At 35.0% G+C, this 24,302-nt stretch overlaps 1 protein-coding gene across 1 annotated transcript; it reads right to left on the bottom strand.

The window, feature by feature from the left end:
- Positions 1 to 22,370, bottom strand: LOC128579644 (ankyrin repeat domain-containing protein 26-like). The gene is made up of 9 exons (XM_053581612.1): positions 22,250 to 22,370; positions 14,126 to 14,339; positions 12,638 to 12,818; positions 10,491 to 11,408; positions 9,440 to 9,592; positions 2,071 to 2,141; positions 1,630 to 1,723; positions 452 to 525; positions 1 to 118 (listed from the first exon to the last, which is right to left on the bottom strand). The coding sequence occupies exons 1-9, from the start codon at positions 22,368 to 22,370 to the stop codon at positions 1 to 3; spliced, it is 1,944 nt and encodes a 647-aa protein (XP_053437587.1).
- Positions 22,371 to 24,302: the final 1,932 nt, after the last annotated feature.

Raw genomic sequence — 24,302 nt, 5'->3', positions numbered from 1 at the left:
TTAAGTATGATAGAAAGTAAGAGATTGACTTACTGAACTTGTAGATGACACGTACTTCTCAATGCAGTCCAGTGCCTTTCCAAAGTTTACTTTCATTTTTGAATTTTCTTTTTCAAGGCTAAAATACATATTATAAAATAATTCTTATCACAGATAAATTTTTAAAATGCCATAAAGCTTGTGAACAAATATCTAAAGGCATAATTAGAGAATTTCTCAAAGATTAACAAAGCAGATGATTTGGCAAAGGTATTTTTCTAGGTGTATTTTTGGAAAATGTATAAAATTTTGAAAAAATATACAAAGGCATGCATTTCAAAATAGCTTAAAGTTGAAACTTTCCTTGGCTTCACACAAACATACTTATTATCTGAACAGATACAATCTCATATTACACTGCTATTTGCTTTATGAATACTCAAGTTATTTTGTGTGCTGCTTTTAACTGTACCTTTGCATGCGGTCTTCCATCATCCTTTTACATTTTATAGTCTCTGCTAACTGATCTTCCAGAGATTTCTGCACCTAAAACAAAACATTAAAAATAATTTACACTTGGAAAAACAAAATGTCCACCAATGGATTAATGGATAAATGAAATGTGGTATACATAAAAATATTATTCTTGGGCTATGACAATGTTTTTATTAAAATCTTACTACACAAATCATTAATTTTAGGAATTAAGTCAATTTCTTTTGTAAAGTCAAGGGGACAGGCACTACTTGCAATAAGTACTATCACTATGAAGGGGATAGATATTTTTATCAGAGACGTTTTTCATATTGTCTACCATATTCTTATACGCAGGTTGTCCCTGACTTGGGATCCTCCAACTTCCTATTGTTTGACTCCATAATGATGTGAAGCCCTTGCAAGTTTGACATAATGATGATGGCCACCTTAATTTTTTTGACTTTAAAATGATATGAAACACCCCAATTTCAATGTATGTTGAATTTTGATTCATGATCCTTCCCAGGCTAGCAATATGTGGTATGAGGGACATACAATGCTTTATTATAGACAGACTTATACTGGATTATTTTTCTTTTTTTTTTGGCCGGGGCTGGGTTTGAACCCACCACCTCAGGCATATGGGACCGGCGCCCTACTCCTTGAGCCACAGGCGCCGCCCAACTAGATTATTTTTTCAACTGAAGGCTAATGTAAGTGCTCTGAACATGTTCCAGGTAGGCTAGGCTAAGTGAGGATGGGTTTATTGGGATATAACCCCATTGAAAGTCAGTGAGCATCTGTACTACAGGTTGAGCATCTTAATATTAGAACCTAAAATACAAAATGCCCCCAAATCCTAATCACTTTTAGGGTCAAAATGACATTCCAAATGGAAAATTTGACATCTGACTTCATGTGCCATGTTGCAGTGAAAACATCTTTGCTTCATGCACAAAATTATAAAACATTACATAAAATTATCTTCAGGGTGTGTGAATATGGTGTATATATTACAAATAAATTTGGGTTTAGACTTGAATTCCCTTCCCAAGATATTTCAATATGCATGTACAAATATTCCACAATCCAAAACATTTCTAGTCCAAAGCATTTTGAGTAAGATACACTCGGCCTATTCTGCCACAGAACTAAAATAAGAGATTAACTTACGAAACTTGCACTTGACAAGTCTTTCTCATACTGGTTGAGTTTTTCGGCTTGGTCTTTGACAGTAAGTTTTAATTTGGAATTTGCCATTTTGATCCTAAAATATAATTTTTAAAATAATTAATGTCAGATAATTTTTTAAAATATCATGCAATTTTTGAACAAACACTTGAAGGTATGTTTATGTGAATCCTTAGATATTTGAAAAGTAGATGATTAAGCAACTATATCATTTTTCTAGCAATGTCCATGCATAATGTGCAAAATTTAGAAACAAAGTAAAAAAAAAAATGCATTTCAAAATAGCTTAAAGCTGAAAATTTTCCTAAGATTCACACAGATATAGTTACTATTACAACTAGCACTAGTCTCAAACTGTAACACTTATTTTCTTTATAATACTCAAGTCTTTTTATTTTTCTTTTTTGCTGCTTGAAAGCATACTTTTTCCATTGGTCTAGCATCTTCTCGGCACGGTGTCCTTCCTCTTTGAGTTGATCCTCTACTTCTTGAAACTAAAACAAAGATTAGAAAAATGTTTACACTTGGAAATGACCCACATTTCCCTCACTGGATGGACAGCTAAAAAATGTAGCATATAGAAATCAAGGTTTTTAGACTAACACACTATTTGCATTAAAAATAATAATGATCTAGTACAAATCTGCTCATCACCTGAAGAGATTTTTTAGCTAAATTTCATTGGAACCCTGACACACCCCTTCATTCTGCATATTATTTATAGATACTTTTCTGCCATCACTGCACAGTGGAGCTGTTGCAACAGGAATCTTCTGGATCATAAAACCTAAAATATACTATTTGGCCCTTCACAGAGAAGGTTATCTACTCCTGTTATAGGATGAAAACACAACATTATTCTTGCTTTTACAAATTATATTGTATTATTATTAATTTTACAAATTATATTGTATTACATAAATACTATTAAATACTCAATAAATACACTATTCTTAATTTTACAAACTATATTGTATGAGATAAATACTCAAATTTATAAAATTGATAAAATGGGGAAAGAGAAGATTACATTATGATAAGCATGTATATTTTGTATTCTAAGATCACAACATCAACTTTTATTATTTTATTTTATTCACATTTAATTTTATTGTAACAAGGCAACTTATATACTTTCAGCATCTAACACTCACCATCATCTTTTCTTTTAGGAAAAGGAAAAGGACTTTTAAAAATAAATGGGAAGAAAAGTACAACAGAGAATGTCAACCCCAAAGTTAAGTCGCAAGGCTTAAGTTTTCACTAGGAGAGAATTTAATCTAAATCTGTCGCCTTAAACTGTGAGGATGACTATTAAACTTTGCAATTAAACATGACAAAGGAGAGGCCATGATGTTAAAATTACCACTTAACCTACCCAGTCACGTCAAAGCTATGTTTTACTAACCATCGTGACCAGATGTTTATTTTATTTTTTTTCTTTTTGTGAACATGAGCAAGTAGACAGGCACAAGTTGGTAAATGCTAACTGTCCATATTCATAGACACATTGTAGTCTCTGAGCCAATTTACAGGGAAAATAGAGAAAAGGCTAGAACTTTGTGCACTGCTACACGGGGGACAGCACACTTCAGCTTCCCACAGAGCAAGGGGACCAGGTTTTCCTTTTTCTCTCACATCTCAGTTGTGTGTATGCTTCAGATGACAACCAGATGTCTCATGGAATAGTTTGAGAGGTGGACATTTACAGAGGCCAAAAGATCTGGGTTTGAGTACTGGCTCCACCAGTACTAGCTGTGTGACCTTTAGCAAATTAGCAACTTGGTTTCTTCATCTACAACATGGACAGAATAGCACTGATTTCCTCATGTGGATGTTGGGAAGACTGAACTGGGGAATACACGTAATGCACTTAGAAAAACGTGAGGCACATGGTGAGTGGCATATAATATTTACTATTAACATCTTGTTGTATTTTATGTTCTAATTTTATAGTTTAGGCAGGTGACATGCCAATGAAAATGGTCCCCGACAGCTGCACTCAACTATCTCCACACTACTGAAATGGGCAATAAATGCATAGCATGATGCCCACAACAGTCCCAAATTCTGTAGATAACAGTCACCAACTCCAGTAGACAGCAGTGTTTTCGTCCACTCATAAGAATTCATGGCTTACTTGTCTCCATAGCAATCAGTGGGATGGATGACCATGCACTGCAGTGCACAGAGCATCTTCTAGAGTGAGTTGTATGGAACTTACATGACCCCAGGCAATAGCCTCAACCTGAAAACACTGTACTCCATTGATAAATCAAGGTGCCTTGATCACTTCATTCCCAGCAACTGGATATGATGGGCTGCACTAGCAAGCACTCTGATGATCAAGTTAAGGTCATGTGCTGTGGTAGATCAGAAAGGCCAGAGCTTTTCAGTTGGAAAGGCAATTATCAATCTACAAGTCCCAATTCTGACTTTGTAATGAAGGAGTACTAATTTAATTTTTTTTCTATAGTGAGAATGATATGAATATATTTTTTTTCCTGCTGGTTGCATCTACATTCACTTATTTATTTGGTTGAACACTTTTCTTGGAAATTAAATTAGTATTAGCAGGAAAGAAGCAGACTGGTTTGGCCCTAACTCATTAAAACAAACAAAGAAAAAAACAAAAAACAGAAAAATATTTTCTTGCTACTGTTGAAACAGCAACGAACAATAAGAAAGAACTACAGGAAATATTTCAAACTTTATCAATATTAAATAAGATTACATGAGGAGATAAGCAAAGACATAGAGTACTTTCCAGATGTATATCTTTGAAGGAGATAAGGAAATCAAAATATAATTCCTTGGTATAGAGAATATTTTCAATGAAAAGGCCATTTTTGATTAGAATGCACTAGTCTCTCCTCTATAAAACCTGAATAACTTGATTTAGAATCAGAAAAGGGGCTGCTGGAGTCCTTATCACATAGGCCTGGCCCTAATGTCCTTTGAAGCACTGAGACCTGTCTCTCAGGTTAAACTGCAACTCAGTCTGTTTCCCTCCATCTACCCATCATCCCTCGCAACCACTTGCTACACATATATTTTACAGTTTCTCTCCCCCCTCCCTTCTAAAAGGCATCTTTAAAAGCCACTGACTATCACTGAAACATTGGGCAATCATTCATACCCCCCATGTGCATGGTATTTGGAAATAAACCTTTCTCTTATTATCTACTATAACTGTGAGTTGATCTTTTCAGCACATCAACCTAGGGGAAAAGGGCAAGTTTCCCTGAGATTCCCCTTCACCTTCTTTCCATATAATTTCCTTAATTCCCCAATTACAAACTTCATTGGGAAGATATTGCAATGGATAAATCACAGCTAGACATATTTACAAAATACTTTTCACTAAATTCTGTTAAATACCATCTATTAATTATAAAATAACTTGGGAAAAGTCACTGAAATATATATCCCAAATAGAGAAAATTAGTAACAATAGCAAGAAAGAGTTTTTTTCTGTTTTTTTAATAAAAAAGTTCCAATTTTATATTTTATTGCTTAAAATATATTTAGAATAAAATTTTATTATATCAATTATCAGTATAGTATAAAGTATTTAATTATATTCTAACAAATGTTAATCTAAAACATTTTCAATTTATATAAGGATAACTTATAGGCGTATCAACTTTTGCTATTAAATCATAGCTGTGTACATTAATGCAATTATAGGGTACAATGTGCTCGTTTTATATACAACTTAGATATTATTCTCACCTTAAGCAAATTTATAATTGAACAAGATGACTCTTCATGAAAAAATAACGGCCCTCAGAATGGGAGAAAATATTTGCAGGTTATACCTCTGATAAAGGTTTAATAACCAGAATCCACAGAGAACTCAAACGTATTAGCAAGAAAAGAACAAGTGATCCAATCACAGGGTGGGCAAAGAACTTGAAGAGAAACTTCTCTAAAGAAGACAGACACACGGAATACAGACACATGAAGAAAAGCTCATCATTCTTAATCATCAGAGAAATGCCAATAAAAACTACTTTGAGATATCACCTAACCTGAGTAAGAGTAGCCCACATAACAAAATCCCCAAACCAGAGATCTTCGCATGGATGTGGAGAAAAGAGCACAATTCTACACTGCTGGTGGGAATGCACACTAATATGTTCCCTTTGGAAGGATGTTTGGAGAATACTTAGAGATCTAAAAATAGACCTGCCATTCGATCCTATAATTCCTTTACTAGGTATATACCCAGAAGACCAAAAATGACAATATAACAAAAACATCTGTACCAGGATGTTTATTGCAGCCCAATTCATAATTGCTAAGTCATGGAAGAAGCCCAAGTGCCCATCAACCCACGAATGGACTAGCAAATTTGTGGTACATGTATAACATGGAACATTATGCAGCCTTAAAGAAAGATGGAGACTTTACCTCTTTCATGTTTACATGGATGGAGCTGGAACATATTCTTCTTAGCAAAGTATCTCAAGAATGGAAGAAAAAGTATCCAATGTACTCATCCCTACTATAAAGCTAATTTATAGCTTTCATATGAAGGCTATAACCTAACTATAGCTCAAGAATATGGGGAAAGGACCAAGGGAAGGGAAGGGAGAGGGGAGGTTATGGTGGACGGAGGGTAAGGGCTGGGGCCACATCACGGTGCATCTTAGAATGGGTACAGGAGAAACTTACTAAAGGTAGAATACAAATGTCTACATACAATAAGATGAAAATGCGATGAAGGCTATGTTGAACAGTTTGATGAGAATATTTCAGATTGTATATGAAACCAGCACATTGTACCCCTTGATTGCACAAATGTACACAGCTATGATTTAATAATAAAAAAATTAAAAAAAGCAATGCAAAATGAAGGACTAACTTATTCTGCACAGATTAGATAACAAGTACTAAAGAATAAAGTCAACGAAAGTCAGAACACTCAGAGAAAGTTTCATGAAGAAGGAAAAATTGTGCTCAGGTCTGAATGAGGTTAGATGATCAGAAGCTAAAAAAGCGGGAAGCACAGCATGAGCAAGGCAGAGAGATGGTCAAATCTGCTAACTAACTGAGGATGATAGTCAATGGCAGGGAAATAAAAACACGTCCGCTTGATATCATTTAAATTAATGTTCATGGGACTATGATGCATTGGTGGCAAAAAGTAGAAACAAACCTAAAGGTCCAGCAAGTGAAGAATCGATCACCAGTAGGACCACACAATAGAACAGTACCAGACCATGAAAAGAAATGAAGTATTGATCCATACTACAACGTGGATTCATCCTGAAAACATGCTTTGTGAAAGAATCCATCACAAAGGACTAAGTAGTATATGGCTCCATTTATAAGAACTGTCTACAAAACAGCATGGTACTGGCACAAAAATAAAGATGTAGATCTATGAAATTGGATAGAGAGTTTAGAGATGAACCTAGCCACATATCGCCATTTAATCTTTGAAAAGCCTACAAAGAGCATGCAATGAGGAAAAAGATCCTTATTTAACAAATGGTGCTGGAAGAACTTGTTATCCACATGTAGAAGACTGAAACTGGACCTGCACCTCTCACCATTGACAAAAAATTGATTCTTCGTAGATGAAAGATTTAATTATAAGACACAAAACAATAAAAATTCTAGGAAAGAGTGGGGGAAAACACTTGAATACATTGGCCTGGGAAAAAACTTTGTGAGACAGACCCTCTTAGCAATTACAGCAACACCAAAAATCAATACCTGGTACTTCATCGAGCTTAAAAGCTTTTGCACACCTAAGGCTATCGCAAATGAAACCAACAGCCAGCCTTCAAATGGGAGAAAGTTTTTGCATGTTATGAATCTGACAAAGGCCTGATAACTAGAACGTACACAGAACTCAAATTGAACCATAAGAAAGTATAAACAACCCTCTCTATAAGTGGGCAAGAGATTTGAACAGAAACTTCTCTGAGGATGACAGACGAATGTCCATCAAACACTTGAAAAAATGCTCATTGTCTTTTAATCACCAGTGAAATGCAAATCAAAACCACTCTAAGATATCACCTAACCCCAGCAATCCCAGAACTACAGATGCTATTGTGGATATGGAGAGAAGGGACGCTTCTACCATGCTGGTGGGATTGCAAAATAATACAGCCTTTTTGGAGAGAAGTATGGAGGATCCTCAAAAATCTAAAAGTAGACCTACCATTTTGACGCTGCAATCCCATTACTAGGTATCTATCAAGAATAACAAAAATCATTTTACCACAAAGACATTTGCGCTAGACTGTTTACTGTGACTCAATTCATAATTGCCCAGTCATGGGAGCAACCTAAGTGTCCATCAACCTATGAATGGATCAACAAACTGTGATATATGTATACCATGGGATATTATTCAGCCATTAAAAAGATGGAGACTTTACATCTTTTACATTTACCTGGATGGAATTGAAATACATTCTTTTTAGTAAAGTACCATAAGAATAGAAAAATAAATATCCAATATGAAATCCATACCTCCATACCTATATGAAATCAATATATAAACAATTACATGCTCATAAGAACAATAAAACACTCTTATAGTCCAGTTTGTGGGTAGAGTGAAGCGGGGTGGGGAACGTTTGGCAGAGTGAGGGAGGGCACGAGGCAAGATCTCACCTATTGTGCACATTGTGAGGATGTATAATATGTCCCTTGGAAAAAAATAAAATAAAATTTGATTGATAAAGTCTCCTCCCCCCCCCCACACCGCCACCCCGCCACCCCAAAAATGAACTGTCTAGATAAGCAAATCTATGGAGATAAAGGTAGATGGTGGTTGCCCAGGCCTGGGGAAAGTGGAGGGATAAGATTAGGGTGGAGGTTATGGTTATAAGATGTGGGGTTTCTTTTCACATTGATGCAAATGTTCTGAAATTGATTGTGATGATGGTTCCACAACCCTGTGAATATACTAAGAGACATTAAGTGGTGAACTGCATGGTATGTGAATGAGACCTCAATACATTTGCTTTTAAAAATCCAATGGCAGGATCTGGATAATTTTCTTAATTCTTTATTTTGGATGTACCTCCTATCCAAGACCTGAATATTTCTGTGCTTTTACAATATAATTAAAGTGAAATGGAAATGAAGGCAATTAACTTTGCAAAGAGTTTATAAATTAACCTAAAACATTTTCATTTTATTTATTTATTTATTATTTTTTTTTTAGAGACAGAGTCTCACTTTATGGCCCTCTGTAGAGTGCCGTGGCCTCACACAGCTCACAGCAACCTCCAACTTCTGGACTTAAGCGATTCTCTTGCCTCAGCCTCCCGAGCAGCATTTTCATTTTACACAAGAATATAAAGGCCTTTCTCTATGAGTTAACCTGAAATCCGTGAAATAAGTATACACAGATTTTGTATCCATTCACAAAATTGAAGATATGTTCCGGAACATTTCATTAGACATTACCCTGATTTAATCTGGCTTGCCTCACAATGGCAATAGAGAAATCACTGAAAACTACTGCTTAACAGGAAAAATGTCTCACAACTTCTGTGAAAAATGATGCATAATCCTCGACTTTCCTAAGGGCATATATTATAAGAAAATATGGTATATTTCTAAGTAATTTTAAGGAAAAGTGGAAGAATGAAAGTCAGAATTTAAGAAATAAGTACATGATAAAGATAATAAAATTGTACAAAACTACTCATAATGAAAATATAAAAAGAAAGCTGTCACCTGCAGCTAGTGTTCTAAAACACTTTATTTTATTGGATCAGCTCTAGATTAACGGGTGGCATGTTAATTATGTACATACTTGGTTTGTCATCTGACTTATTTTTCTCATTGAATGTTGGGTCTCATCTTCTAAATGAATGTGACAACGTGATGTAGTTTCTAGTAACGTCTCTGATCTGGATAGTTTTTGCATGGTATCACACAGTTCTTGGCGAAGTTGTCTCAAAACTGCCTGGTAAGATATTTTTGTTGCAGATATTATAAACACTTTATTATTAGGATGTGTTAATAATATTTAACTTTAACATATATACCTTGAAGATTATCATCACATACATTGCATTGACTCACCTTCTTTTCCTCCTGTGTACACATTCCTGTTGACCACTAAATTTGGCTAAGGACACTAAGGAAAGTGCTACCTCCCCCCCAAGTCAGTATTCTACTGCTCAGACAACAGATTCAGTCCTCTATTCATTCCTTCCCTCATGAATGTGAAATGCATAAGGACCAACTGAAGGCTTAAAAGGAATGTGAAATGCGTAACAAAAGATTCATATGCATGTGGATGGGATAGTGGTGGCAAATTCTACCCTGTAAAATAGTTTCTTTCTTTTTGATTAGAAGCTCAGATCAGCCTCAAAGTTTCTCACAAATTCAGTCCTCTGCTCAAACTCTCCCAATAATCCCTATTTTAGAATAAAAGTAAAATTCCAATGGCTCCTGCAGGCCCTAAGTAAGCTGGCCTCCACCTCCCTCCCTAATCTCAACTCCTGCAAGTCCTACCCCTACTCAGCTTCCTACTCACTTTTTTCTGCTTCGGCTCTGTCTTAAAATGAGGCAACATAAAGACACTAAAATTATGATTTCAGCATTTTTACTCTATGTCTATTAACAATTTATAACTTAAACTCTTAAAATGTTGTAAGTGACACACTGTCTTTACTCAAGGTAAAACATCTCTCAGCACTAACTTTTATTTGCTGGAAACAAGGTATGTTTCTAGGCTGATATCACAAATATAGATCTAGATAGTCTCACATTCAACCAGATACGATGCTTAGTCACTACCAAATACCACTTCACTTTTCTTTTGGAAGTTTGAAAAATGTTTATTTCTTGATACTTACTTCTCTTTTCACTTTCTCTTTTTTATATTGGTACTGCCTTTCTTTTAAGTGATTGCATTCATCAAGCAACTTCTTGTTTTCCTCTTCCAAAAGCAGACTGTACCTTTCATGCCCTACTTCAAGAGCCTTCACCACTGCAGCACACGGGCTGTCTCTGCTGTGTTTTGCCTTCTCTTTATCTGCAGAATCCTTGTGAACATCATCCAGCTGTTGTTGAAGTGACATAGTTTTACATTGCAGTCCGGACAGTCTCTGCTCTAAAGACTCCTGCTTTACAATGTACATACTCACTGTTCTTTGTTCACTTTGATACTTCAGTTGAATGTTCTGCTTTTCAAACTGTGCTTCCATCAGGTCTCTCTGTGCACCTTCTAGAGCAAAACTCTTCTCTCGAAGAGCATCTTTCATGTGACAAAACTCAGCTTGCAGGCAACTGAATTTCTCTTCTGCATCACAGAGTTGTTGGAAAAGGGTTTCGGCACGAGAGTTCATATACTCCAGTGTACCAGACCATTCTTCTTTTGTTCTCTGGACAATGAAGGCAAGGTCTCTTTGGGAGACCTGACTTTGGTGACGCTCATTGTTAGCATCTGCCAGTCTGAGACGGTGGGATTCAAGTTCTGCTTCTAGTTTTTTCTGGTTTTCTTTCGCTTCCTTCAGTTTGGCTTGTAGCACTTTATTCTCGTCTCGTAGTATGTTGAGCTGGCCATTATACTGGGCTGTTACTTTCATTAACCTTTCTTCACTGAGCTTTACAGCATTTTGAAGATCATCAGTCTTGTCTTTGATGATTTCCAAGTCCCGCAAGTGTTTCTTGTCTATCTCCTCATTGTTCATTTTCATTCTTTCTACTTTCAATCTTAGTCTGACAATTTCTTTGTTCAGGAGATCTCTTTCATGTTCATGCCTTTGACAATTCTAAGTAAAAGAAAGGAAACTTTTAGCTATCACTCAATAAAATATCACGATTTCCCCAGAAAGTAAATAATAACATGCACATTTATGAAATGAAAGGGTTGTAAAAAGCAGCTAACTGGGCAAAGAAGCTGGATCCAAACCTCAAACCTTATAGAGCATAAATTCCTGAAAGTTCAAAAATTTACATGAATGCAATGAATCTGTGAAAGCAAAAAAGAAATCAGTAAAGAATTTTTATGAATCTCCAAATTGGAAAAGGCTTTCTTTGAATGACAACAAATCCAAATGCACAAAACTCTTATAACTGTGACACACTAGAAAGTTGGGTGTACACTCTGGTGTCTAACTACATCCCCCTCCATAGTAGGAGCCTCAGCTCTGCGTACACTAGAACAGGCAAAATTTGCCAACGTTCTTTAAGTTTTTTTTCTGAGAGCATTCTATAGATATTCTACTCTTCTAACATTTTTATCCTAAGTTATAACAATTGTATCTATTGATAAATGACAAATCTAGGCATTGTGCAAAGCATTTCTCTATATATCAATTAACTCAGTTACTGATCACAATTCTGAAAAGGAGAGATTAAACGTATAAGCCCCTTGTAGGATTTTCCTCAGTCTTCTGATCCTAACCCATGAGGCTCATCTACCAAATCACAGTTACCTCTCTGGAATAAATAGATAAATGCAAAATAAGCCTTATATTTCAAAACACAAATGACAAATAAGATAAAATTTGCAGAGGTCTTCTTAGAAAATCATGAGATTACTTTAGATTACAATACATTTTGTTTCTTTCCTCTTCATAATGTTTGAAGTTGTAATAAATGTGAAATAGGGGAAAAATCACTGAACTATTTTACTAGGAACAAAACACCTAATAAGTCATCATTAAGTATATATTATGGTATATTATTTAAAAAAAATCTTTGTATTGAAATAAGATACTACTTGGATGCCAAGATTTATAATAAACAACTTTAGCTATAAATATCATAGTTAATTTTTAAGGCAAGATTTTGTTGTGTTTTTTTTTTTTTTTTTTGTCCGGGGCTGGGTTTGAACCCGGCATCTCCGGCATATGGGACCGGCGCCCTACCCGCTGAGCCACAGGCGCCGCCCGATTTTGGTTTGTTTTATAACAATAAGCATTGAATCAAAGAGACATCACAACTAATAGTGATGAAGTAAAATAATAAATGTGATGTTAACCAAAGATTAATTTACCTCCAGATTATTTCTAAGGGTCCCCAACTCCACATTTTGGGCTCTCAGTCTGTGTTCCAATTCTTCTTTTATCGCAACTTCTTTTCTATGTTGCTCTATTTCTCTTGTTAACTTTTCCTTAATTTGTTCAAATGCTATAGAATCATTTTTTCTCATCTCTTCCATTTCTTTTAGTGTGAATCTGCAGTTAAATATACTTATCTTAAAATTCATTTTGTTAGCGAAAAGTTCATTTTGAGACCTCTTCATCTATTCATTGATTATCTAATAAAATGTCTGTTTTCTTGAATATTTGTTTTTTCTAGTTCTAAGGTTTTGAATATCTCACTTCATTTTCTCCCAAAAGACATGTACACATGAAAAGTAGATGTGAAAGAACATTCTCCTAATTGGTAAGTTTCTGTTAGTTTAGTTACTTTTGAAAAGGATATTGAAAATTTTCAAATGTATAAGTTGAAAATTACTTTTTTACATAGTCATAATTACTCCCAAACTGGGACAGATCATGGAGTGTAAACTAACCAAAATTTACCATTTATAAATAAGTTTATGAATTCACTGGAGGGAAATGTTCATCTAAACAAAACAACACAAGCATTCCTGAAAGTCACTGGCAGTGTAAGAGAACTCATTCTGATGTCTCTCACACAACATATAATTGCAGACTGCTATTTTTATATTTGCTACCCACGTGTTCTGTGTTTCTGTTTTGAGTGATAATTTCAAGGTACTTGTTGATGCTGGTATATATTATAAACAATTCTGAAATTCCTTTTGGGGAAAGACAAGGTCTAATATTTAATTAAACAATGAAGAATAATATATGTTTTCAACACAAAAGTTTAAATTAATTTTATCTGTGTAGGAGAGATGTTGAACAAGCGAATCAGTAGTCACTTTCCATTTTCCTTTTCATTCCCTGCATTATGAAAACAAACTATGTAATTTCCTTAAGAAACTTCTTCTGGGTTGAAAAAGGCCAATTGAAACTCTGTTGGTTGAGTTATAAATTTGCATAAACATTCCTGAGAACCATTTCAAAATATTGATCAAAGCCATTTTCATTAGATTACTTTAACCCAAGAATTCTATATTGAAGAATATGTTAAAGGCATATAATTTGAAAATTAAGACTTGTGTAAAAATGTTCATAACAGTATTAATTATAATACAAATATTTAAAATTCCAAATTCAATTTGTTAAATAAAAGGAGATTTCCCTAAGGTGAACTTCTAATATAGTTATTAGAATTATGATTTAAAAGAATATACATTTAATTATCAGTAATTGTAATTACAATTAAGAACTTATTTTATTATTTCCAAGAATTTTATACCACAGAAGACTAAGATGACTTCTCTCCTATTAAATACCAGATGATATGTCAGCAATGTCAAAAATTCTCCAATATATAAATAAATAAATATTTCAAATAAATAGTTCTAAATAAATAGTTCAAATGTTTCTTTAAAGCTAGGATTTCATACCTCAAACTGTGGAGTTTTTGCTCCCATTCACATCTTTGATGGTATAACTGTAAGTTTATTCCTTTCATTTTAGATAGCTTCATTTTTAGAAAAATAATCATAGTTTCCAGTGCTTTGATATTATCTGTAAGTTTTTTATAATAATTTTTATTACGTTCTGCATGGCTCTTATAGGGAAGAGCTGTGTTTTGAATTTCCAATTGGTTAAAAGAATCTATATCATTATGAAAAAAAAGAAAGAGAATACAGGAACAGTTTTTATATATAAAGGGCTTCATATTCTCACAGTCACTCACTCACACATTATACATATATAACCCAGTGGGTACCGTGGCGGACATGTGATACTGAGCTCTGCAGACTAGACAGGACCTCTGTTCTTATTTAGCTTGAAGTAAAGTGAAAAAAAAAAAAAAGACAAAACAGTGACAATTATTAATTCAGATAGATTCTGTAAGAAAATTAGTATGTTATGTAAGAGAATTTAATCTATACTGGGCCCAGGGAAGATTTCTCTGAGGAAGAGATGGCCATACTGACAAATGAAGGATGAGAAGCAAGCAGTAAAGTAAAGCAAGAATAAAAGCATGCTGGCCAGTCCATAGCATGTGCTGAAGTTCTACTGCAATCTCCTTCTAGCCAAGACAGAGGAACAGGTGTTAATTTTCCATCTTCCCCCTTACCCCCCCCCAAAAAAAAACCCCAGCCAAAACACATTAAACAGTTATTATTAAGACAGTAGAATTTAGGCAACAAAGACAAAGATCTTTGAAAAATAGAAAACAAGAGAAGGAAGCCTTGGGAACGCCCCAGATCCCTGTCTTAACAGAGTTTTCAGGAAAGCACACCTGGAGAAAAAAAATAAAAAAAAGAAAAAGCCTGACCTACACGCTACCAGACTCCCCTAATTGTTGAGTAAGGACAGTCTGAAAAGACCAAAGCAGACAGTGATCACAGGATAGCAACTGAAGAGGAGAAAGCAGTATAGTGAAAGAATCCTGGAGATGTGTGGAGATTCCCCTCTCAGGTATTTATCAGAATAGTCAACTGTGCATGTGTGCTAGGAATTATTTGAGACTAAGAGAAAAATTATCTAAACAACATCAAGGTAAACCAAGCCCGGTGCTCATATAGTGCCAGGAAGTGTCCATTCTCATAATGAAGGATGGAAAAACACAGACTGCATAAGATAATCATGAAATACATCTTGCCTCTTGCGTAGGGTATTATCTCAAATTATAAAAGCAACAGCAGAAAGGGACAAGCTGTTTTAAAGTAATGCAACCCTATCCCTATGTAAATCTTAAGAAGATAAGTATAGACATGGAAGAAATTAAAAATTAAAAAAAACCTGTACTGATAGACGTGTAAATTGTAATGTCAGAGAGGCAGACTACACCAGATAGGAAAAAAAAAAAAAAAAAAGATTAGATATCATGAAAGAAAATATTCACAAAACTGAGATATTTGTGATCTATGAGAAACCTTTGATGAAAAAATACTTCTAATTATCCAAAACTTCACAAAACCACCCAAAGGGAACTAGATGTCACTAGGTTCAACAAATACAGACATATCACAGATTTACTCACAGATTTATCCACCTAATGTATATACATATAATGTTAGAAGAAAAACAGAATTTAAATATACAATACACATATAAAATAACATTGTAGATTGTTCTCTACTTCATAATAGTACCGTTCAACAGCATGCTGTGCATGTTGTTTTATTAATAATTCACAAACTTCTGTTACTTTTTATATTTCCATCAGTGTACATCCTGTTTGTTACATATGAAAAGATTTCCTCTGCTATTCTAACAATTTTATTTTCATCTTTTAAGGCCTTAGACTGCTACATGAAGCCTTCATTGATTCCTGCTGTTTCGCCAGATAAATAGGCACCTCCATCCTCAGGGCTGCCTTAGTACTCTAGTGTCATCTCTACTGCAATGTTCCTACCTAAACTGTAAGTCGTTTCTTGCCATGTCTCTACCCTTTGCCCCTGGATTGTAAGCACAATATTTCAAAACTTCTGGAACACTCTTTATCTGTTTTACTGAATAATTATTGATGCTGTAGCTGGAAGGAATATAAATAAAACTGTCAAAAATGAGTTTTCCAGAGATCATGTCTGAGTTGACACTTAGATGAGCCAAATTAAAGGGCGTAGGGGCCAGGAAAGGATGAGAGCAGGAGAGGAAGCAGAAAGTGAGAGAGAAAAATTCCTGAAGAAACATATGTATATGTATTTGTCTACAGTAGAGGGATTGGTGAGCCAGGCATTCTAGAAGCTCAGGGATGCCAGCAAAAAATGCAGACAAGGAAGAGATAGCAGAAATCCTTCTATGAAATTTCATGTGCTTGGATATTAGTATTTCAAAGAGATATTAATTATCCCATTTTCACCGAAGTAAATCACTCTAAATTCTATATGGAAGATGAATTTCAGTAAAACACAAGTGAATGGCAGTAGATGAATTACAAGGAAATATTGGAAGATAAAGGCAATGTGGGCCTGAAATAAGTGAATGTTTCTTGGAAATATTTTGGATATCAAATATCAGTGCCCCATATAGGATGGATGTTTTTACCAAATAAATAAACATATAAACCCTGGTTTTGTATTTTAATTGTTTCAATATTAATAAAAAACATAATAACTATCTGTGGATATGTCTATGTAATACAAAAGCCATTAGGAGTATCATAACAGCTTTCAAAGAGTTTGATGTTGCAGCATTTATGTGATGGAATATTATAAAAAGCAAAATAAATTAAACCAAATATACTTGTGTCAATATGGATTGATCTCACAAATACTGAGCAAATAAAAGAAAGTCACAGAATGACATATGAAGCCTGACAATTAAGTTTACAAACTCACAACCGTGTCCTTATGTTGGTAGTACTGTACAAGCCCCTCATTAAGGTTTCACAACCTTGGTGTATAAGTGTCTCATAACTCTGTTTATGTTGACTGTCTTTCAGAATGGAGTTCATTATCAATGCTTTACACTTTTGGTGGGAGTGAAAACTAATGCAGCCTCTTTGGAAAGAAGTATGGAGAATCCTCAAAGAACTCAAATCAGACCTTCCAGATATCCCACAATCCCATTACTAGGCATCTACCCTCATATTAATCTGAAATAATAAATAAAATAAGATGGCTCTAAAAGAAATGAAATCTTTAAAAAAATCTAAACTAAATGTTAACAAATAAAATTCAAAGATATATTAAAAGGATAATACCTTATAAACAAATGAGGTTTATCCCAGGAACACAGGGTTAATTTAACATTCAAAAATCCCTATTATTCACCATATTACAAATCAAAAGTGAATTATAGGACCATCTCAGTAGACGGAGGCATGAGAAAAAATTTAATACTCATTCTTAATTTAAAAACACTCTCAGCAAACTAAGAATATAAAGGAACTTCTTCAGCATGACAAGGAGCACCTGTGATAAACTTTCAGCTAACAGATGTCATGGGGAGAACTGAATGCTTTCTCTCTAAGACCAGGAACAACACAGGAATGCTGCTTTCAGTGCTGTCATTCAGCATTGCACTGAACATTCTGGCCAGTACAGTGAGCCAGAAACAGGAATCAAAGGCATCCTAATTGGAAGGAAGAAGTAAAACGTGATCTTTATTTACAACCATGATCACATGCTAGGGTGAGTGAACTCCAACCTGTGAGCTAGCTTTGTTTTATGATAATGCAGATGTTCATTAATGTCTGTATTGACTGCTCTATGACTACTGTTATACAATAATGACAGAATTGATGAGCTACATCAGAGTTTGCTTTACAACAGGTTTAAAATATTTACAATCTTTTTTTATTTCTCAATAATTTTTTATTAAATCATAACTGTTTACATTAATGCATTTCTGGGGTACAATGTGCTGATTTTATATATAATTTGGAATGCTTACATCAAACTGTTTACTATAGCCTTCACCTCACTTACTTACTTATTGTGTTAAGACGTATTTATACTCTACTCTTAATAGATTTGACATGTACCCTTGAAATTACCTGCACCCCCAAATTACCTGACCCCTCCCCTCCCCTCACTCTCCTCTTTCCTCCTTCATTCTGGGCGATAGTTGTGTTTTATTTTTCATATGAAAGTGGGGGTGATTGCATATTGGTTTCTCAAAAGTACTGAGTACATTGGATACTTTTTCTTGCATTCTTGAGATACTTTACTAAGAAGAATATGTTCCAGCTCCATCCATGTAAACATAAAAGAGCTAAAGTCTCCATGTTTTTTTAAGGCTGCATAATATTCCATGGTATACATATACCACAGTTTATTAATCCATTCATGGGCGGTTGGGCTTCATCCATGATTGGGCAATTATGCATTGGTTGCAATAAACATTCTGCAAATATCTTTGTTGTATAATGATTTTTGGTCATCTGGATATAGGAGAGGAATTGGAGGATCGTATAGCAAGTCTACTTTTGGTTCCCTGTGTTCTCCAAACTTCTTTCCAAAAAGAATGTATTAGCTTGCATTCCCAACAGCAGCGCAGAATTGTTCCCTTTTCTCCACATCCATGAAGAAAGTAGTTTGAGAAAGCAAAGCTTTGACAACATACAGTCCATTTAGAAAATCTCAATGAATCTATCAAAGAAGGTACTACAAGTCATAAATGAGTTGAGTAAGTTGATGATACAAAATCAACATATAGAAATCACCTGTATGTCCAAATACAATTAGCATTAAAATATAAAAGCAAAAATGTTTAAAATGTCATTTATAACAACATAAAATACAGATAAATGCAATAAAATAGGGAGGATGTATATACTCCATAGCACAAAATGTTAGCTGAGAAAATTAAATATGACCTTCACAAATAAAGTAATGCACTTTATTCAGGAATGAAATAATTCATTATTGTTAAGAAGTCAATTATCTCCAAATTAACCTATAGAAGCATCATAAGCACAACCTAATTCCTAGTAGGCCAGTAAGTTGTTTTTTGTTTGTTTGTTTGCTTCTTTTTGTTTGTTTGTTCATTTTTGTAGAGATAGAGTCTCACATTGTTACCCTTGGTAGGGCAACAGCTCACAGCAACCTTCAACTCCAGGTCTTAGGTGAGTCTCTTATTTCAGCCTCCTGAGTACCTGGGACTACAGGCACCTGCCACAACTACTGGCTATTTTTTATTTGCAGTTTGGCCGGGGCCAGGCTGCAACCATCCTTTGAACACGCCACCATCGGTATATGGGGCTGGCGCCCTGCCCACTGAGCCACAAGCGCCACCCAGTAACTTGTTTTTAATTGACAAGCTATTCTAACATTTATGCACCAAAATAACCCTGAAAAATATAACCAAATTGAAGGGGTGCTTTTAGGAATTGTATGAACCCTTATTAACTAGAACAACATGAAACAGACACAGCTTGAGTGTCCCTTATCCAAAACGCTTGAGAGCAAAAGTGTTTCAGATCTTGAAACATACGTATACATAAAATAAGATCATCTTGGGGATGAAACCTAAATCTAAACACAAAATTACACCTAGGTTTTATATACATCTTGCAATAGTTTGAGAATAATTTTCTACAGGCTTTTGAATAATTTTGTGCATGAACAATGTTTGTGTACATGAGGTCAGGTATGGAATTTTCCACTTGTGGTATTATGTTGACACTCCAAAAGTTTCACATGTACAGCTTGGTGCCAATAGCACAGTGGTTATGGCGCTAGCCACATACACCGAGGGTGGCAGGTTCTAACCTGGCCCAGGCCAAGTAAATAACAGTGACAACAGCAACAATAATAGCCAGGCATTGTGGCAGGTGCTTGGAGTCCCAGCTACTTGGGAGGCTGAGGTACCTGAGAATTGCTTAAGCACAAGAGTTTGAGATTGCTGTGAGTTGTAACGCTATGGCACTCTACTGAGCACAACATAGTAAGACTCTGTCTCAAAAAAAGGAATAAATAAAAAAATTAAAAAAAATTCAGATTTAGTAGCCTTTCATATTTCAGAGTTTTGGAATAGGGATGCTCAACTTGTATAATGGCAGCCAAACTTAAGATGGTTTGACTTAGAATTTTTCAACTTTTTGATGGACTTATTGGGGGCATTAAATGGATTTTTAATTATGATGGTTTTATCAGGACATAGCTGTATATTTGAGGAGCACCTATAGATTAGGGGAACACAACAGAACATCCAGAAACAGACCAGCATGTGTACAGACAACTTGTTTTCAACAAAGGTGCAACGTCAATGCACCAGAGCAACAATGGCTTTTTTGGCATATGAACAAACTGGAGTTCCACATACCCAAATTGAACTGAAATCCATACCTCAAACCATGAACAAAGAGGAATTCAAGAAGGATTATAAGCTTAAATGTAACAACAAAAACTGTAAAACTTTTAGATGTATAGGAGAAATTATTTGTGACCTTGCACTAGGTAGACCATTCTTAAATAGGACAAAACAAAAGCCATTATTAAACAAACAGGTAAACCAGAATTCATTGGAATACTATTAAAAAATGAACACTGGGGTGTGGCCCCTGTGGCTCAGTGAGCAGGGTGCCAGCCCCATATACCAGGGTGGTGGGTTCAAAACCTGCCCCGGCCAAACTGCAACAAAAAAAAGCCGGGCGTTGTGGCGGGCGCCTGTAGTCCCAGCTACTTGGGAGGCTGAGGCAGGAGAATCGCCTAGGTCCAGGAGTTGGAGGTTGCTGTGAGCTGTGTGACGCCACGGCACTCTACCGAGGGCCATAAAGTGAAACTCTGTCTCTACAAAAAAAAAAAAAAAATGAACACTGGGAAACATTTTTTGGAACGTTTGGAAACATTCCTTGGAATGCACACCAGGAAAGATTCCTTACCAAAAAACAAAGCTAGCAAAGAAACTGTATCCAGAATATATAAAGAACTCTTAAAACTCAACAAAGAGAAGAACAGTCTAATTTTTTAAATGGCAAGAAATTTGCAAAGACAGCTCATTGAAGATGAACAGATGGCAAATATGCACATGGGCATGAGAGGATGCTCAACATTATGAGTCATTAGGATGCTGTGTATTGAAACCAAAATAGTATGCACAATGCATGCACATCAGAATGTCTAAAATTAAAAACAATGATATACTGAGTGTGAAGATGCAGAGAGAATGGAACTGTCATGGACTGCTGTCAGGAATGGAAAATGGTACAAATACTATGAATACTATGGAAAGTAATTTAGCAGGTTCTAAAATAAGGGAATGTAAAACGCCAGGAGGAGAGTGCTGTGGGTGATGAATATGTTAACTCTCTTATTATGGCCATGGGTTCACTTGTATATTTCAAAACTTATGATATTGCACATTTCTTCATATACTAATTACGCCTCTCTGAAGCCATTGAAAGCAGGAACAAACACCTAAGACAGTGGCTGAAACACACAAAGAAAGAACAGCCAGGCACAACTCTAGCAAGATAATGCTAGAGTTGAGATCTCTAATCTTATAATAATGAGAAGTGGTAGATGTATTTTCAACAAGGATTTTTAACACGATGGGATCCTTATTTTTAAAAGTACAGTAGGCCCTCCATAGTTGACCACCTCCCTGCATTGACCACCTCAATTTGACCTCAAGTTGACCACACATCCACCACACATATGTATCTGTACAGTAGGCCTAGTTCCTTATGTTGTCCATCTCCATGTGTTGACCAGTTCGTTATAGTCCCTTGAGTGGTCAACTCACAGAGGATTGATGATATATATATATAATGGTTGCAGAGTAGAGCATGGCCTCAGGAGATGGGGTTGTGAGGAAAGCAGTTCTAAGGTTACCCTAGCATTCCGAGTGGGAGATAATGGCAACCTGATCTTGGGAAAGTGTAAGAGAGAAGTAGGGTCAGCAACACACGTGGGTGCCATTTACACTGAGAGAAGTACAGTGGGATTCTCAGAACTCTTTGACTGAGTTCATAACATAATGTAGTTCTCATTCTACATGAACATAAAGCCATTTCTGAGATTAATGTTACCATAATACATGTGTGCTCTATGGTGCAGTGCTAAGCAATGCATATGCTACTGCAGGACACATAAAAAGGTCTTACACTCATGCACTGGTCCTACCTTTATAGTGCTTTCCATGTTGTTTAGCAAGAAATGTCAAATTCTTATAATTAACAGAAGGCAACTCATAATCCTCTGAGTCTCCCTCAGATGAACAGGTTAAGTCATCATGGTCATCCATAGTGTGTATTTGTTTTTTCACCTATAAAATAAAGAACAGTGCTTCAAAATGTCCCCCAAATGTTTACAGCATAGTCTAAATGTACAGAAGTGATAGTTATCCATTTTCTTTTCTTTTCTTGCTTTTTTAATAAGTTATTTGTACATAGATCATAAACACATTTATGCCATTTTGGGATTCAATGTGTTGATTATTTGTACCACTTTACTTCTTTTATGTTTACATGGATGGAGCTGGAAAATACTCTTCTTCGTAAAGTATCTCAGGAATGAAAAAAATTATTCATTTTTTATATGAGCAAAACCACAGATATTTTGTAAAGTACTGATGTGTGCTAAAAGGATGACACTTTTACCTATGGCTATGGTTCCTTAATCAGTTTTTAAAGGAAATGTTTTTATAGCAAAAGACTCTGTTTTTACTTTAACTTTATATTTTCAAATAATGACATATTTGATGATTTTTTAATAATACCTTGTTCTTGTTCTTAGATGTTCTCTTTGTAGGCCTAAAAAACACAAATAATTCCTTTTAGCAAATAGGAAATATTCAAAATGCAAAATATCTAAAACAATTGCTGTTTAATAAAATATCTGCATTTGTCATTTATTTCTCCTACTTATAGAGTTTTTAGGGTTTTTAATACATAATGTAAAATCAATCATTTTCTACAAGAGGGATTGAAGTATAAACAGTAACATTAAGAGACAAAGAAAACATACTACATAACATCCTAACAAAGAATTACACTTAGATCAAGCCTTCTGAAAAAGAGAAAGGACAATCATACTTCTTGCATTATTTGATAGAAATATACCAGGTGTTTGTCACTCTCCTTTTTAATAAATATGGTAATTTACAGGCACTAATACTTATTTTTATTTGCATTATCTTTCTAACATACTTATATGAGGGAAATTCTTTTTTTAATAATGTTAAATGTTTGTAATAATGTTAATAATGTTAAATTCAAGGCCAGAAGCTGTGGCTCACACCTGTAATCCCAGCACTCTGGGAAGCAGAGGCAGTGAACTGCCTGAACTCATGAGTACAAGACTAGCCTGAGCGAGAGTGAGACACTGTCACTAAAAATAGCCAGGCATTGTGGTCGGGGCCTGTAGTCCCAGCTACTTGGGAAGTTGACCAAGAGAATCGCGTAAGCCTAATAGTTGGAGGTTGCTGTGAGCTGTGACACCATAGCATTCTACCAAGTGTTACAAAGTGAGACTCTGTCTTAAAAAAAGAACAATAATAATAATAATGTTTTTCATCTGTACTTTCACAACTTACTATGTAATTACTATGTAGTATTTAAAGCACTGTATATGTATTTAATTAATGTGAATCCTTACAGAGCTCTGTGATGTAGCTACCCTTTTACAGATGTTATCATCCTGTATGGTTTTATAAAGGAGGAGACTAGGCTCAGAACACCAAGTAATTTGCCCACCACATACAGATGGTCAGTAGAGACCACACATTCAAACCCCAGAATTCTGGCTCCAACACATGAGCTTCATACCCTGTTGTGAAAATCAAATTTATTGTCAACTGCTCTTAAATGATAGGATAGTAGATAAATCCATATAATCATTCTATTTATGGCCATAATTATAAACAAAATTTTCTAAATCTCACATATTTTTTAAAAACTAAAAGCCTTCATATCGTTGTATCTAGGCAATTAGAGAAACCTACTTTCAACAAGTTCAAAACTTATTTTTCTAAAGAAAATTCCTCATCAGCACTAAATTATCTATTCCACTGTTTATTCGTGTATTCAACAAATACTTATTGAGTATACAATACACGTCCATGACACTATTGGTACAAAGAAACGTGGTTTTCAAGCTTTATAAATTTATGATACAAAAAAGTGTTATCTGAGATAAACTGTCAATCATTTATTTTTCTATTGTACATAATCAAAAT

Source organism: Nycticebus coucang, unplaced genomic scaffold (assembly GCF_027406575.1).
Source record: "Nycticebus coucang isolate mNycCou1 unplaced genomic scaffold, mNycCou1.pri scaffold_102, whole genome shotgun sequence".
NCBI classification, from domain to species: Eukaryota; Metazoa; Chordata; class Mammalia; order Primates; family Lorisidae; genus Nycticebus; species Nycticebus coucang.
The sequence above is the reverse complement of the archived record's forward strand: the minus strand, read 5'-3'. Positions and strand labels throughout refer to the sequence as shown.

Coding starts and splice junctions, on each gene's coding strand:
- LOC128579644 (XM_053581612.1), bottom strand. CDS start 22,370: ATGGATGACCATGATGACTTAACCTGTTCATCTGAGGGAGACTCAGAG. Junction 14,340..22,249: donor ACATGGAAAGCACTATAAAG/GTAGGACCAGTG, acceptor ATAATGATATAG/ATTCTTTTAACCAATTGGAA. Junction 2,142..9,439: donor TAAGTCAGATGACAAACCAA/GTATGTACATAA, acceptor TCTTTGTTTTAG/TTTCAAGAAGTAGAGGATCA.